The sequence below is a fragment of the Alligator sinensis genome, unplaced genomic scaffold, assembly GCF_000455745.1.
Source record: "Alligator sinensis unplaced genomic scaffold, ASM45574v1 scaffold297_1, whole genome shotgun sequence".
In the NCBI taxonomy this organism is placed as follows: domain Eukaryota; kingdom Metazoa; phylum Chordata; order Crocodylia; family Alligatoridae; genus Alligator; species Alligator sinensis.
Window position 1 is genome coordinate 367,035 of NW_005841848.1, and position 14,108 is coordinate 381,142.

The 14,108-nt window shown below is 37.1% G+C and overlaps 1 protein-coding gene across 1 annotated transcript in view; it reads right to left on the reverse strand.

The window, feature by feature from the left end:
* Nucleotides 1-14,108, reverse strand: part of FOXP2 (forkhead box P2) — a 665,435-nt gene that overhangs the window by 50,254 nt on the left and 601,073 nt on the right. The window contains 3 exon segments of the mRNA XM_025208808.1: nt 3,352-3,456; nt 5,203-5,416; nt 13,486-13,651. Of these exon segments, the coding sequence (XP_025064593.1) occupies nt 3,352-3,456; nt 5,203-5,416; nt 13,486-13,651 (485 nt within the window).

The window sequence follows — 14,108 nt, forward strand, 5'->3', positions numbered from 1 at the left end:
ATGCAATATTTCCTGTTGGAAAGCTGGACTATCTTCTATAGCATGATTTTTTTCCCCGACACTAACAATTCTGTCTCTATCGAGGAAAACATTACCCGTCTTTGTACTATAGATCGTGTTTTGTTTGCTGGCGTCTGCTGCAAGCAGGTTAAAGAACACTTGTCTGCTAGTTGGAATGTTATAGTGTAAACCTTTTGGTTTAGGCTCTGAAAGTCAAATCTATCTACACTCAAACTGACTTAGGACCAATGGAATGATAATTAATTTTGCAGACAAAATACACTGAAGTTTTGTCATATGTTATTATACTCTGACATTTATAAGACAGGAATGAAGAACTACTATTAAATGCTTTTAGTGATCTACTGGGCTCCTCACTTAGTGACCAGCAAAATGGTTAGCTTCTGTCAACACTTGTTTTATAGTAAAATTCCAAATTTTTCATAAACATTTTTGGCACACTTTTAATCTCCTCTCTTCAATGCTCAGTACTTTAACTCTTGTCGTCTTTGCAGTTATGCAATAACCTTTTCTGATCTGTCTTTACATTTTGAAGTTTTTCTTCAGCCAAAAGCAGTTGTTTTTAGAGAACAGTCAAAACTGATCATGTGCGCTGGAACAATTGTAATCTTACACCATTTCATCAAGACTGAAAATTGCTCCATAAAACATAAACTATAGTTTGGTCCAGAGTTAAAGGAAATCAAAGGAAGAATATGATATTATTATGTTTCCCCAATGGGCGCAGTAGCATATTAGAGGGAAGATCAGTTACACTTTTTTGAAACTAACATAAAGGTTACCAATCGTATTCATTTGGTTCACTATGTGAGAAGTCTAGGTTCTTACCATTCTGAATATCTCAACAAAAACAAAAAAGATAATGTCACATTACTGTAAAAATGAAAATGCACACTGGATAAACAAAAATGAAGATGAAAAAAAATCTTTCATCACTTTAAGTCATTTATTGTAAGTTATTCTTCATTTCACCTGAAATCCTTTCCATTATTACAAAAGTGAAGCAAAGCCACTGTGTTTTCTATCTTAATCCTCCTTCTCAGATGCCTCTGCACAGCTGTTTTTGTTTTTTTGTTTTTTTAACATAAGCTTCTAGGTAAACCATTTGCTGAGCACAAGAAGTTAGAGTTCATCTCATAAAGTAGGAGCTTTTCAAACTTGTCACCAGCATATTACAGAAATACATACTACTAGGCTGGGTAGTGTACCTTATTAATATTTCATTTTAGTACAGTATACTTGCATTATCTCTATTAACACAGGTATCATATTGTTTCAAGTCAAAGAACCTACAACATCATAACAAAGATTAGGCTAAGAGCAAGGCCTTGAAAACTACAGCTATTAGTCCTGTCATCCCCTATAAAGTTAATGGGTTGGAAAAATGGTCAATCTTTGGACTAAAAGTTGATATTTAATTGAAAGAAAATGTTTTTTAATTGTAATGGGGATTTTGCATTAGTGTGAACATGAAAAGGTACTAAGGAAGTTAACATGAAGTTGCATTTTAACCTTGATGCAAAATATAGAAACATTTTAATTTCACAAACAACAGCATCGGTTGTTCTACTAGGATTTCCTATTGGGTTCAAAGGTGTAAATGATATAGTTGGATGAAAAAAAAAGTAAAGCATACCCAGTATTATTTTCTGCTGGAGTGTAGGATAAAAGCCACAACACTGCAGTTAAATCTGATTGGCCCCTATACAAAAATTACCAGAAAGCTATAGGTCTCTCACATCTTCCAGGGTCATTTGATTCAGGGAAACAGAACAATTGTAAATGCAGCACTACACAGTGTTAATCAAAATGGTTTTAGTGATTGTCGATTATAACAAGAGACCTAATGGAATGAATGTGAAAAGGGTGGCCTAAGAATTAACATCACTGTAGGAGGATGTAAGTATTTAAAAAAATAGTTTATCTTGAAGGAAAAGGCTTCAGTTAAGTTGCCTTAAAATCCTGTTATTGATATTGTTATTTTACACAGAATCATTTTCAACAGCATATACAAATCCTTCTTCACAGCTAGTAACTCATCTAACCTACAACCAAAAATATCACAATCATTCCTACATACTGGGCATTTCAAAATACATATGCTGTAAGGTATTTATATATAGCCATTCATGAAGAGTGAGAGAAAATACAAAGCAAGACTTGGAAGCTAATATTGGTCATTTCACTTTGAAATTATAGAATAGTAAGAGAGATGAAGGAAGGAGTTAAAAATATATTGCAAAAAATATTACTCTATTCTGTTATTATGATACTGAGTATTTATGCCTTGTTGTTAAGGTGCTTTTGCTATATACCCTGTAGTCTTCCATTTGTAAACACATCTTTTTGATGTTTCTGCCAACATCCTGGCAACAAAGCAGTGCAATTTCAAATGAGCTAATTAACTTAATTGTTGATGAAGCATGAAACAGTTCATTCACCCTGTTAGCTGCACCATGACAACATAAGAGTCTCAGCCCGTGAAGTTACTCATCTATATAAACCTATCTGCAGCTTTCCATTAAGATCCATTGCATGCCAAAAAAGAGTATGGTTCTTTGGACAAAGACCAGCCTATACCGTAAACATAATATAGGGAGATGCTCACCATTTCTGTGGCAATTATCATGAAATGTAAGCTGCTTGGAAATAAACCTAAAAACTTAAAAAAAGAAATCCATTGCACTTTTTAGTTGCTTGAAACCTACATTGTTTATTTTCTAATATTTACATGCTGGCCGTTATCTTTACACTAACTGCACCTGGACACTTTTCTTATTGATACTTTATTCTGAAAAATGGAAACACCCCACATCAGGGTTTTATTTTATTTTTTTTTCTTGTATACATCTTGTGCACAGGCAGAAGTAAAAGCAGTGATGAAGTTACTAAAACATGGTAAAATGGCCATGTTTGGTTGACTGAAACGGTGTGCCCATTTTTATGTATACATACATAATTCCTGTTTCCACGCACAGGCTCACATGGTCTGTTCCTATATGCTTCTACTCAAACTATCAGAATTGAAAATGTGCTTTTACATACCTTTGCTATCAAACATACAATCAAAAGCTTCTCTTCAAATTTTCTGAGGCTCCATTTCAGCAAAGGGATAATAAGAGGATTAAACACTGTGCTTTTGAAAGACCTGCAAAAGTGTTCTACAGTAGGAAGGATAACAATTTGACCCTTTGCAGATGGCCTCGATTATCCAGTTGCTTGGGACATACAAATAACCTCTGATATGCTTTACAGTAGAACTTTATTTGCCATCTTTATCCTTTCTTTGCCTACACAACCCCTGTAACCAATGAATAAAAAACAACCTACTTTAAAAACTGTCCAAAATCTTCACAAATGCTTTCACAGCCAGGCCATTTGCAAACTCCATGGCCATAGAGAGTATGAGAGGCCCCAGTCTCCTCATGTGACGAGCTGTAGCAAAAGAATACGGTATCAGATTCATCTCAAAAGCCATAATCGTTGGAGGCTGCTAGCGCCTGTCAGGTTACGATCAGTGACAAACAGGTCAAAACAGGTCAATTCAGCTCAGAGCAGTCAGAAAAATTTAATCGTTCTATTGAATAGTTCAACTGCCAAGGCTAGATGATGTTCCAATTAGAGAAGAAATAGAGCCAAGGATGACTGTTAATAAAGGATGAAAAAATAAGATGACTGTATAATACCATATGCTAATTCTGCCATATGACCTTAGTGTAACATTTTACCTATAAATAAAAAATAGACTCAAAGTGATCAATTCTGTAAAGAAATATTTAAGATGGACAGCCAGGCCTTATGAATAATATGAATGTAACTATAAAATCTTTTGTATTTTCTGTTGAAAAATGTGTATATAATTAAGGTGGCTTTCATTAATGATCATTTCTCTTTTGCAAGTATTGTTTCCATTATCTGCTCCAGGTTTCACAAAAACAAACACACATTCCATTTCATTTTCTGAAAAGTCTGCATCAGTTTTATCCATATGTAATTAACAAAGAAGTTTTGGGTTTTATTCCCATAGAGATGAACATCAACTACAGATTCTAAAGAAATCAATGAACTTCTCCAACATATAATCATCAAATTAATCCTAATTAAAGTAATAGCTCAAAAGTATCCAGAGAAGCTCCATTTTTGAAATAATAAAAGCTACTAATAGAAAACTGCTATGAAAGTCAAATTAAGACCACAGACTTTATCAAATTATAGTTTATTTTAAATATTGGAGTAATTAAAGGGGATGTTTCTTTGCAAAAACACTTATATACTGTTTAAAATTTGCTGCAGCTACATTTTAATTCACCTTACATAAGAGATCATCCATATCAGTCTATCCTAACTGATGTATTGAATATTTTAAGGGTTGCAGAAGATATTTAACTTTCTTATTTAAATCACTAAAAGTAACATGGAAAATAACAAAGAGGAGTCAAGAATACCTGTACACACAGTGTGAAAAAGTGTATTTTTAACTTTGATATTTGGGTCAAATTCTGCTCTGTTACAACGTTAGTGCAATATTTTAATAACTATTGAAATAACTCCAATGAGATAAGTCAATGGAGTTATTGCAGTCTATGACAGAATAAAATTTGGCCTTTAGTGTTATTTCCATTTTAGTTCCTTCCCAAGACGCATGAAGTAGGAAACCTTCCAGTTGAACTACAGCTTCAACCTGCTAAGTATCCTGCTTAAATTTTCTGTGAAAAAATTACAATGGACTGATCTAATACTGTAGGCCTGAATTTCAGCTGGACTTTGCCACAGCTTTTAATTCTATGAGTGTAACTTCATGCCCATCAAAGTTCCCCAAAATATGCATCCACAAGTACAAAGTAGCACGAGGAAACAGTACAATTTCTACTATTACTGGTGCTACCACAGACCTCACTATGAGAACAAAACAGTGGGCATACGGTTTAGGAACTTAACAGTGTATCTGCAAAATTAGAGTTTACTGCTTAAGTCAGCCCCTGTGATTACGCTGAACAAATTATGCCATCTCTCCTCAGTGTTCTGTACTTGTCCTGATTTTTCAGTGAAGAAACTTTTGATGTGAAATAATATAACTTGCAATGTTAAGCAACAATCTCTGCCTAACTGTTTGAATCATAACTGTAATGAAAGCTTAATTTTGTCAGGTGGTAAGAAAAATTGGAATCTCATCAGAATTACCTGTCTCGCCTTGCATTCAGAACTGAAGACTGTCCATTCACTATGGAATGATGGGTTATTGGTGGTGATGCTTTGGAAGTGGTGGAGGAGGTAGTAGAGGAGGAATTGTTAGTAGTGAGGTCTAGCCCTCCATGTTTAATGCCATTATCTTCCATACTGTGAACTCCAGTCACTTCTTTCCATAGCTGCTGAATCTCAGCAGGACTTAAGCCAGCTATAAAATGAAAGAGCACACCACTAATGTAACAAAATAAGAGTTTAATATAATGAGCTCAGTGTTATTAATGGATTAATACCAACAATAAAGGTGATGTTGTTTTTCCAGCAAAATCGACATGTATTAAGCAATTTCATTTTTCCTGTATTGGAATCCAGTTAATTTAGCTGCTTTTCTCTTGTTACAAACAGTCAATTAAAGGTCACCAATTTTAATAATAATATACTCTTTCTTAAAACATTTGTTCAAGGATCAAAGAGGGCTAACTACAAAGAACAATTGGTAACTACTGTTTGAAAAACAATTATTAAAGAAACTTTTAGGAAATATTTCATCGTCTGCAGCATCTTTTTTTTGGCGCACAGACATGATTTAATGCATCCAAAGTTCACTCAGTTCCTTAGAAGTACTGTTTTTCCAAAGATGTAATGGAAAATAGAAAAATATATCAGTTTACAGTAAAGATGCAAACATTAATGCCCTCTGTTTGGAAAGGAAACCAAATTCTAAGAACCAAACTGAAATCCATGAGATTTCAACAAGTTTAAAGTTAGGACAAAATGTTGCCTGTTAACGTTAATTAATTGCACCCATGTATTAGCCAATGTCATTTTATTATCAAAAATTACCTGGTTTAAAATATATATTTTTGAATGACAAAACCAAATTAAAGAAAAACTGTAACAGTGCAGGGCTAAGTAGCCAGAAAGCCAGATCTGGTCCTTGATAAGTCCCTCTTCACATATGAATTCCCATGGCAGCTCTTACATTGCTGTTTCTCCTTGCCCTCTTATGGGCAAGTACTCAAAGACTCTGACTGGGAGAAAAGGGTTTTCCAACCTCATTGCTTCACCAGACTCTTGGGAGTGTTGGCAGCCAGACACCAATCTTAAGGCTTCTCTATATGTTTAGTATTGTTTTGAACCCTAATCAGCTGTTTAGGGTAATCTTTGTATTCCTGACATGTTTAAAATTTGCCCTATGCTGGACTTGTGAACTGTGCTAACTGAATCAGGAGCACACCCTGGTGTCATTATAACTTTCTCACACTGCATTTCTGTATCTGTGGTAAGGGACATACTATATATGCTCACAAAAAATATGGGTAAGGTATTAACAAGTATTGGGACATTTTGAAAGAAAGCAAGAGAATTTCAATGATAATATTTGCTGTCTTCAATGAAGGAACTTAAAGTACAGAAAAATGCTACCCTCTCTTCCCCTTGCAATCTGTGCTTTGCCTAAAAGGTGGTAATCCTTGTACTAAGATATGGACCTCATAAAATTACATCTCTTTGTCCAACCAGGCTAAGTTTCCACAATGTACTAGTTTTGAATATTACTCAAACTATAACTAGAACAGAATGAGAATGTCACTTAATCAGTGGAGGTTTTCTGAGGAAATAGTTTGTTTCATATCTGTTTCTTAGATTGCTCTGGGTCCTGATTCTTTTTCCCTGCAAGTCAAGGGGTGGATTCGATCTATACATTTTGGCAAGTTTTGGATCATGGCTCTTTTAAAAACGACTTCTCTCTTTTTTGTATCATCTCAACAGTTGAAAGTGGCTGGGACAGTGCTGCTTACAGTATTCAGAATTTCTTGGGAGAGGCAAAGTGACCTCAGTGGATGGAATATGATTGGATTTAATTTCTCTTCCCATGTTCTGACATAGCTCAAATTTATTGACCTTCAGGAAATGATGCAAGGTCCATCTATTCATTCAGGCTTTTCATTGAGAATGGTCGTTTTAATGGGTGAATAAGATTTATTTGCAGGATATAAAGAGATTTTTTTTCATTGAATTTTTGGCAAGTTTGCTCTTTATTAGCTAATATTTTATACTGAATGTACATAAGCTCATATTGCTAAAAACTTCCGCATTCTTTAAAAAGCCTAAAATTAGTAATTTCTGAAAATTTTGTCAGTAACTGTCTTAATATGCAACATGCAAAGCCAAGAAACCAAAGTATATACTTTGTTTATTGTTTAAAGAAATAATTTGTTCTACAGGTAGCTTGGAAACAAACTGGTTAGAACACAGTGAATTTTATTTAAGCCTATTACGTGCTCATGTTTTATTTCATTATTGTGTGTGTTAATCACTATATTTTCCTTCTATACCTTAAGACACTGTGGCAAAATGAGTTAATTATAAAATAGGAATAATAATTTTGATTTCTGGTATATGGTTCAACATTGGAGCTTATATTGTTTGTTAAGCAGAGAAGCCAGACTTATTTACGGAATCAGGCCTTTGGGTAACAAAAGATAATGTGAAAGTGATAGTAACAGTTGTAACAGTTTTTAATTAAGGTAAGTAATTAATATACAATTTTCATGAAGCAATTTCTAGGAGCTCTTCAGGTAACTCAGGTTAGTAATATAAACAACAGTCACCTGTTAATGCAATCACAGATCAAAACCAATATAAATGGATTCCATTAGGTGATACAAGGTAACAGATATGTATTAAACACTCTTAAAATGCTTTCCTTCCTCTTCTCCACTGAAAATATTCAACTCAGTATTAAAAATGGAAGAACAAACACATCTATCTGAATAATTAGTATGAAAATGCATCTCTCTGTCTCAGCTGCATGGGAATATAAGCACACCAATAAGGGGACATTCACTCATTGGGTCGAGGTTTGGGAAGACAAATTTGGCTATGTCTTCCTGCCTCTTCCTATCCCAGAGTGAAATGCTTTATTTAATGCTCCAATGTGGGGAGAGTTTCCCTTGCTTCTATCACACTCAGGGCCACAGGCGTAACTGGGCAATTCTAGAAGTGCACAGGGCAGCAGCTGCAGCTGAGTTGCTGGCAGTCAGGCATTTCTACATCTCCCCTAAGTCACTGCCTAGGGTTTGTGCCCCAGCACCCTTCTCTTAGTTATACTGCTGCTGGGCAAGTTAGTGGAGGTAATAGCTGAAGAAGCTGACTAACTCTTGCTTGCCTCTGCTAATGTAAGCTAGGTACAGACATTGCACATAAACCAGTATAAGCATTTGGAAACTGATCTAAACCTGTAACAAAACAGAAGATCAGCACACATAGACCAGTTTCAAAACAGCAGAACCCAGTGTAAGATAGACCTGGATGGACTTAGTATTAGACTTAATGGGCGCCTATACATGTGCAGTGAGTCTGCTCCGATGCGCTGTAATTATGGTGCGTCAGAGCAGACTTGATTAATTGAGTCTGCTGGAGCCTGGTAATTACCACACTCCAGCAGACTCCAGTGTCATGTACATCAGTGTCTTCGCACTGAAAAATGGTGGCAGGGGCACTTTAACTAAAGCTTATTGAACGAGCTTCAGTTAAAGTGTCCCCACTGTCATTTTTCAGCGTGGGGATGTTGATACATGTGATGCTCTGGATGCTTTAATTAAAGTAGCTCTCGGAGCCACTCTAATTAAAGCGTCGTCCCCCCTCCCCCGGAGCATATGTATAAATGCCCAATTGGTTTAGGTTAGAGCAATGTATTGAACTAGTCCCACATCCCATAGCAAATCACTTTAGTTCAGTGTCCTCCAGCATCCCAAGTGCCCCTTACATGGTGTGTGCTAGTTTTGGCTGGTGCTTGTCTACCCTGGGTGAGTACTGGGCCAGCCCTACCCCCCCAGGTTTGCACAGACAAGAGCCAGAAAAGCCTCTGTCTCCTGCCTGAGCACCTGGACAGGGAGGGGGAGGATGGAGAACACACTTCCCCACCAGCCCGGAGACAGCACAGCTGGGAGGGGTGTCTCATGGGGTGGAGAGCTCTGTTCTGCCACTCCTCCCCCACCACCCAACCCTCACACAGCTGCAGGCAGCAGCTGTGGTGTGGAGCTGAATGCTATCTGTGGCAATGGGAACAAGGGGTCAGCAGTTTCTCCGGTTTGCTAGCCTCAGCCAGTGCAGATCGCCTCCCCGCCCAGGGTAAACATGAGTTCTGTTCACTTCCTAGCTAATCTAGGGCATTTAAAGAAAATGACAGAAGTTAGTGCAAATCCACCTCGGGGTTTTTGAAACTCTGTACTTAGCCTTAATGCTTTTCTGTTTAGCCGATGGCTGCCTGTTCCTGTTGCACCCATTCTGTAGTTGAAGTATGGTTTGGTCTGTTTCCATGAAGCTTTACCTGTGTGCAGCTTACCTGATTTTTTAGATCAGAGAGGATGTGAACTCACTCTGGGCCAAATTGGGTTGGTTCCTTGGATTTCTTTTTTTCTATCTGCCTCATGTATAACATCCTGGAGCCCTGCTTTTTAGGCTAAAAGGATTAATAACAGGAATTTAAACTTACAAAGTTAATAAGGGATTTTGTAGTAAATTTCAACTTGGAGCAGTTCTGGAGCCCACGTAAATTACTATAAAGGTCATCTTCCAGGGTAAATACAAGTAACAGCTAGGGGCTAGTCACTAGCCACTAGTGGATGTATTTAACCCTGAAGGGAGAGATGAAGAGATCTTAAGTCCTCAAAGAAAAGGGTCAGAAAGACTCTAATGTCAAAGCAGCTAGGTATAAAATAGGATGGGAATATTTTACATGGGTAAATATGTGGGCTTGTCTCATCTGATTGACAACTTACTACCCTATTTTCTCACATATCTCATGCCCCCAAAATAAGACGCATGCCTTCCAGTGCCGGATTATGACATGCTGAGGCCCTAAACCATGTCCAGTTTAAGACATACGTTAAAGATAAAATAATCTAATGTATGTATATTTTTGTCATATTTGAACAAAAATATCCATATTTAAAGAGTAATTTTCCCATATCTCCTTTATTTACCAAGTCATTATTATAAAACTTGATATTGAGTCAGGTTTTTTTTCTTATTTAGAGGCCCCTCATATTGTGAGGTCCTAAGCTGTAGCTTAAGCCTAAATCTGACCCTGAGGCCTTGTTTTTTGGAAGGCAGACTGTAGAAAAGATAGATTTTTCCAGAGTCCCGGCTGACTATAACACAGTGTAAGGCCTCCTGGAAACAGAGTGTCCATCCTAGGTGGCCTCCTAGAAGGCCTTCGGGGTGGGGCAGCAGGAACTTCCTGGTGTGGCAAGACAGCAACAAGGCTAGTCCCAAACACTTGCAAAGGCAGTAGTAAGAGTCTTACTTCTTTATTGTAAATAGTTCATTATGTAAGTCCCTGTAAATAATAAAGTACTGTTTTCACATCACAAGCCTCATCAAGATACTACAGACTGCAGCAGTTTACTTACCCTGAGCCAGCTCAGTGGCTCTTTCAGGCACAGGCTACAGTACTCAGCCAATAATATGGCCATGAGAGGGGTAACACAGGACTCTGTCCTTTATGCTTGCTGGGCCAGAGAGAACTGAGACACATGTTGGTAGCTATTAGAGCAGAGTGTCTCCATACTTCTATTATAGCAAAGAGAAATCAGCTTCTACTGCTTATGACAAATACCATGATTTTGAAGGCCTCTTTTGCCGGGACTGAAGTGCATGTGGTATGTGAGTAAATACAGGCCATTTAGATTTCATGATTATAAGTTGGAGCAAGTCTCTAGGTGCATCCTTGAATATGTAGCTACACTGCTATAGAAGGAGTCTAGGAGAGGAAAAGTGAACCAATAACAAGCCCTTACCTGTCCTATCTGCATCAGTCCTACCATTTGTGCTCTGGTAAGTTTCTTTTAGCTTCCTGGTCAGAATACCTGAAGGAAGTGCAAAACCAAGATTTTGCCTCTTATGCCAATCAGTGCCTACTTGGTTGCAATATGCAGGAAAAGTAGGAAGCAGTGAATTGCCTAGCCCTTGTAATGCAAGCCTGAGGTTCATGAAGTGTGGGCAGGGGAGTCCTGCTGTCTCCTGTACAGATCACATAAGGCCTAGCAAAAATGTAGCCCTATGTTTAATTTTTGAAAAACAGCATTCTTTTAAAAAACATATTTCTGCATTTTCTTTATTTTCTTTCTTCCCCACATCTGTAAGGTAAAATGGGCATCAGAGCAAATGGGGAAAAAGGAAAGGCTGAAACTTGTGCCCAGAGTCTTTTCTGAGGCAAAGACAAAGGAAACATACAGAAGAAGAAAATGTTTACTTCAATTAGGTAAAAATAGTAGTGAAATGTTTAAAAAGCAGACCTTTTTATAATATGTGATCTCTTTGTTTTTTATCATTGTTAGTTCAGTTATTGTTCATCCTTCTAGCAAGCTTTAACCAGAGAGATTTAGGAGTTAGGGGCATACTTAATAGTTCTGCTGTAGCAACTATGTAAAAAGAAATCAAGGAAAGCTTTATTTCATATTTTTCTTCTTCTGGAAATGTGTGAATGACTGCTGCACTCAAGTAATGAATATCAATGTAATTGGGTAGGAGTGCTAAGGGAAATCTAGGGGGGATTGCTCAATGTTAGGGAAAACCCAAGGAATTCCTCCTGCAACAGATGGCATGAGAGGATTGCAGAAGGTAAAGCTGTTCAGAGAAAGGTTTCACTTCAATTACTTTTTTCCCCCTCTGATCTGATAATGCTTTGTGGAAACGGAAAGTAGTATTGCCAATGTGAAGCATTCAAAAATCATGACATAACTCCTTCAAGGTCATGACATAAACTAAATTTGGAGTTCTTTTATTTATATTTTGATTTTTGTACTTAAGTATGTTTGAATCAAGCTTTTCTCCACAACTATAAAGGTTAACAAAAATTACTTTAAAAAATGGAGGGGAGAGGAGACAGAGACAGCATGCTGAACTAATCTTTGTCTCCAGGATCTGAGGTTTAAAATAAAATGCCAACTGACCAAAGCACATGATTCATAATAAGCTATGACATACTATTTGAGTGTATCATTATCTTGCTTACTCTTCCCTCTGCCCCTTCCTTTATTTGCATATTCTGTACACCTTATGTGCTCCCCTAACTACCAAGGGCCAATCCTATAGTATAAATTCTTCCCTACTTTAATTCTCAAGCAGTGTCTTATTAAAGTCAATGGTTCTCTCCCCAAACACATTGCAAGATCGGGGCTTTAAAAAGTAGATTATCACATATGGAAGAGTCTTTAATCTCACCTCTGTTTTGTAATATAAGTGAAAGCACAAATGATGTGCCAGCAGGCATAACTACTGAGGCCTGTGTCCTGGGCAGCAGCAGGGGCTGGGCTGACAGGGGTGGTGGCTTGAAGTGGGCACTGGGGTCTGGTGCCCTGGTCATCCACGCCTCGTTATACTACTGTTATTTGCCTCACAGATGATGACAGAGCAGTCCTTAACACACAAAGTCTTTGACCTTGTTTTGTAGTGCCTACAGCATGTATTTCTAAGTAAAACTTTTCTTTTATAAAACTACTATGCCTCTTTTTGTCTTCTGTAAGTAACTATTGGATCATTAATATATGACTCCCAAGGGTAGGGATTCTGTGCTTACATCTGACGCTGATAAATCTTAATCCCAGTGAAAGACGGTTCAAGAGTCTTTTTGAAAACTCTCTTATCATTCTACGAGTTACAGTTTCCTATTAGTGACATCACAGTTTACAGTGATGAAAATTGTTATACTTAAGCATTTCAAAGAATGGCAAAGAAAAGTACTTCTGAGATGAAAAGATACTTTCACCAAATTATATTAAATAACCAGAAATTTAGGATGAGTACTTTTTTTTTTAATTACTGAGAGCACATTACTTTTCTTTCATAAAAAAAAATAGAATGTAAGTTTGGCAACTACCATTTTTAATATCAGTCGCTCGCTACCTTTTGCTTCTGTTCTTTTATGTTAAATGGTTACATTCTCACAGAATCAGTTATCTGTAATTTTTCAGTGTAAACCAATGGTGCTTGAATTGTGTTGCCATTAGAAATTGTTTTCTGCACATAAGACTAATAAATATGCATTTTATACCTAAGAAAAACCACTCAAAACATAGTCTTCTCCACTAAAAGCCTGTAGTAAAATTTATCAGCCTCAAGAAAACTTGGTAATGTAATAATATTAACAATAATGATTTAATAATAGAGTATGGTTTAAATGTCATAAAGGGGAACTACTGAAGTTCAGGTCAAAATGAACGGATAAAAATGCTGTGAATTAGAAATGAATGGAGTCATATGTTGTTTATATACCTTGTGGTAGCGACTGGACAGGAAGAGCAGACTGGCCAGGTGGGATGGAAATTAGTCCCTGACGCTGAAGATTCAGCAGATGTTGCTGCTGCTGGAGTTGTTGCATCTGGAGGAGCTGCTGCTGGAAGACAAGCTGCTGGGCTGCCAACTGCTGTTGCTGCTGCTGCTGTGAAAAAAAACCCAAATGCAACAAACAATAAAGTCTGCAATGAAGGCTGCAAAGCAGCAAATATAAACTCCACATGTTTCCCTTTCATCTCTGTTATTAAATAATAAAGTTATTTGTAGAATATGCCGACAGTAGAAGCATTTGAAATTGGCTAATATTTTGTTCCAACTACCAGGATGTTAGGGAAAATGGGAAGATGCACTTAAGAATGCACTGCAGAAAAGGGTCAAGAGAAAGTAGGTAACAGCTGCTCAGAACTAAAAAAATATCAGCTCATGGCAGATGATAACAAATTTATCTATGCTGAAAGTGTAACTCTACAGCCATCTGTGATTCAAAGGCACTCTTGTTTTTCCAACCGGATAAGTTTGGTCAGCAGTGGCCCATGAATGTGGTCTCCAGTGGTCTATTAGTAAACTGGGATGCAGCCTCTATTTCACTGGCCTGTTAGCTC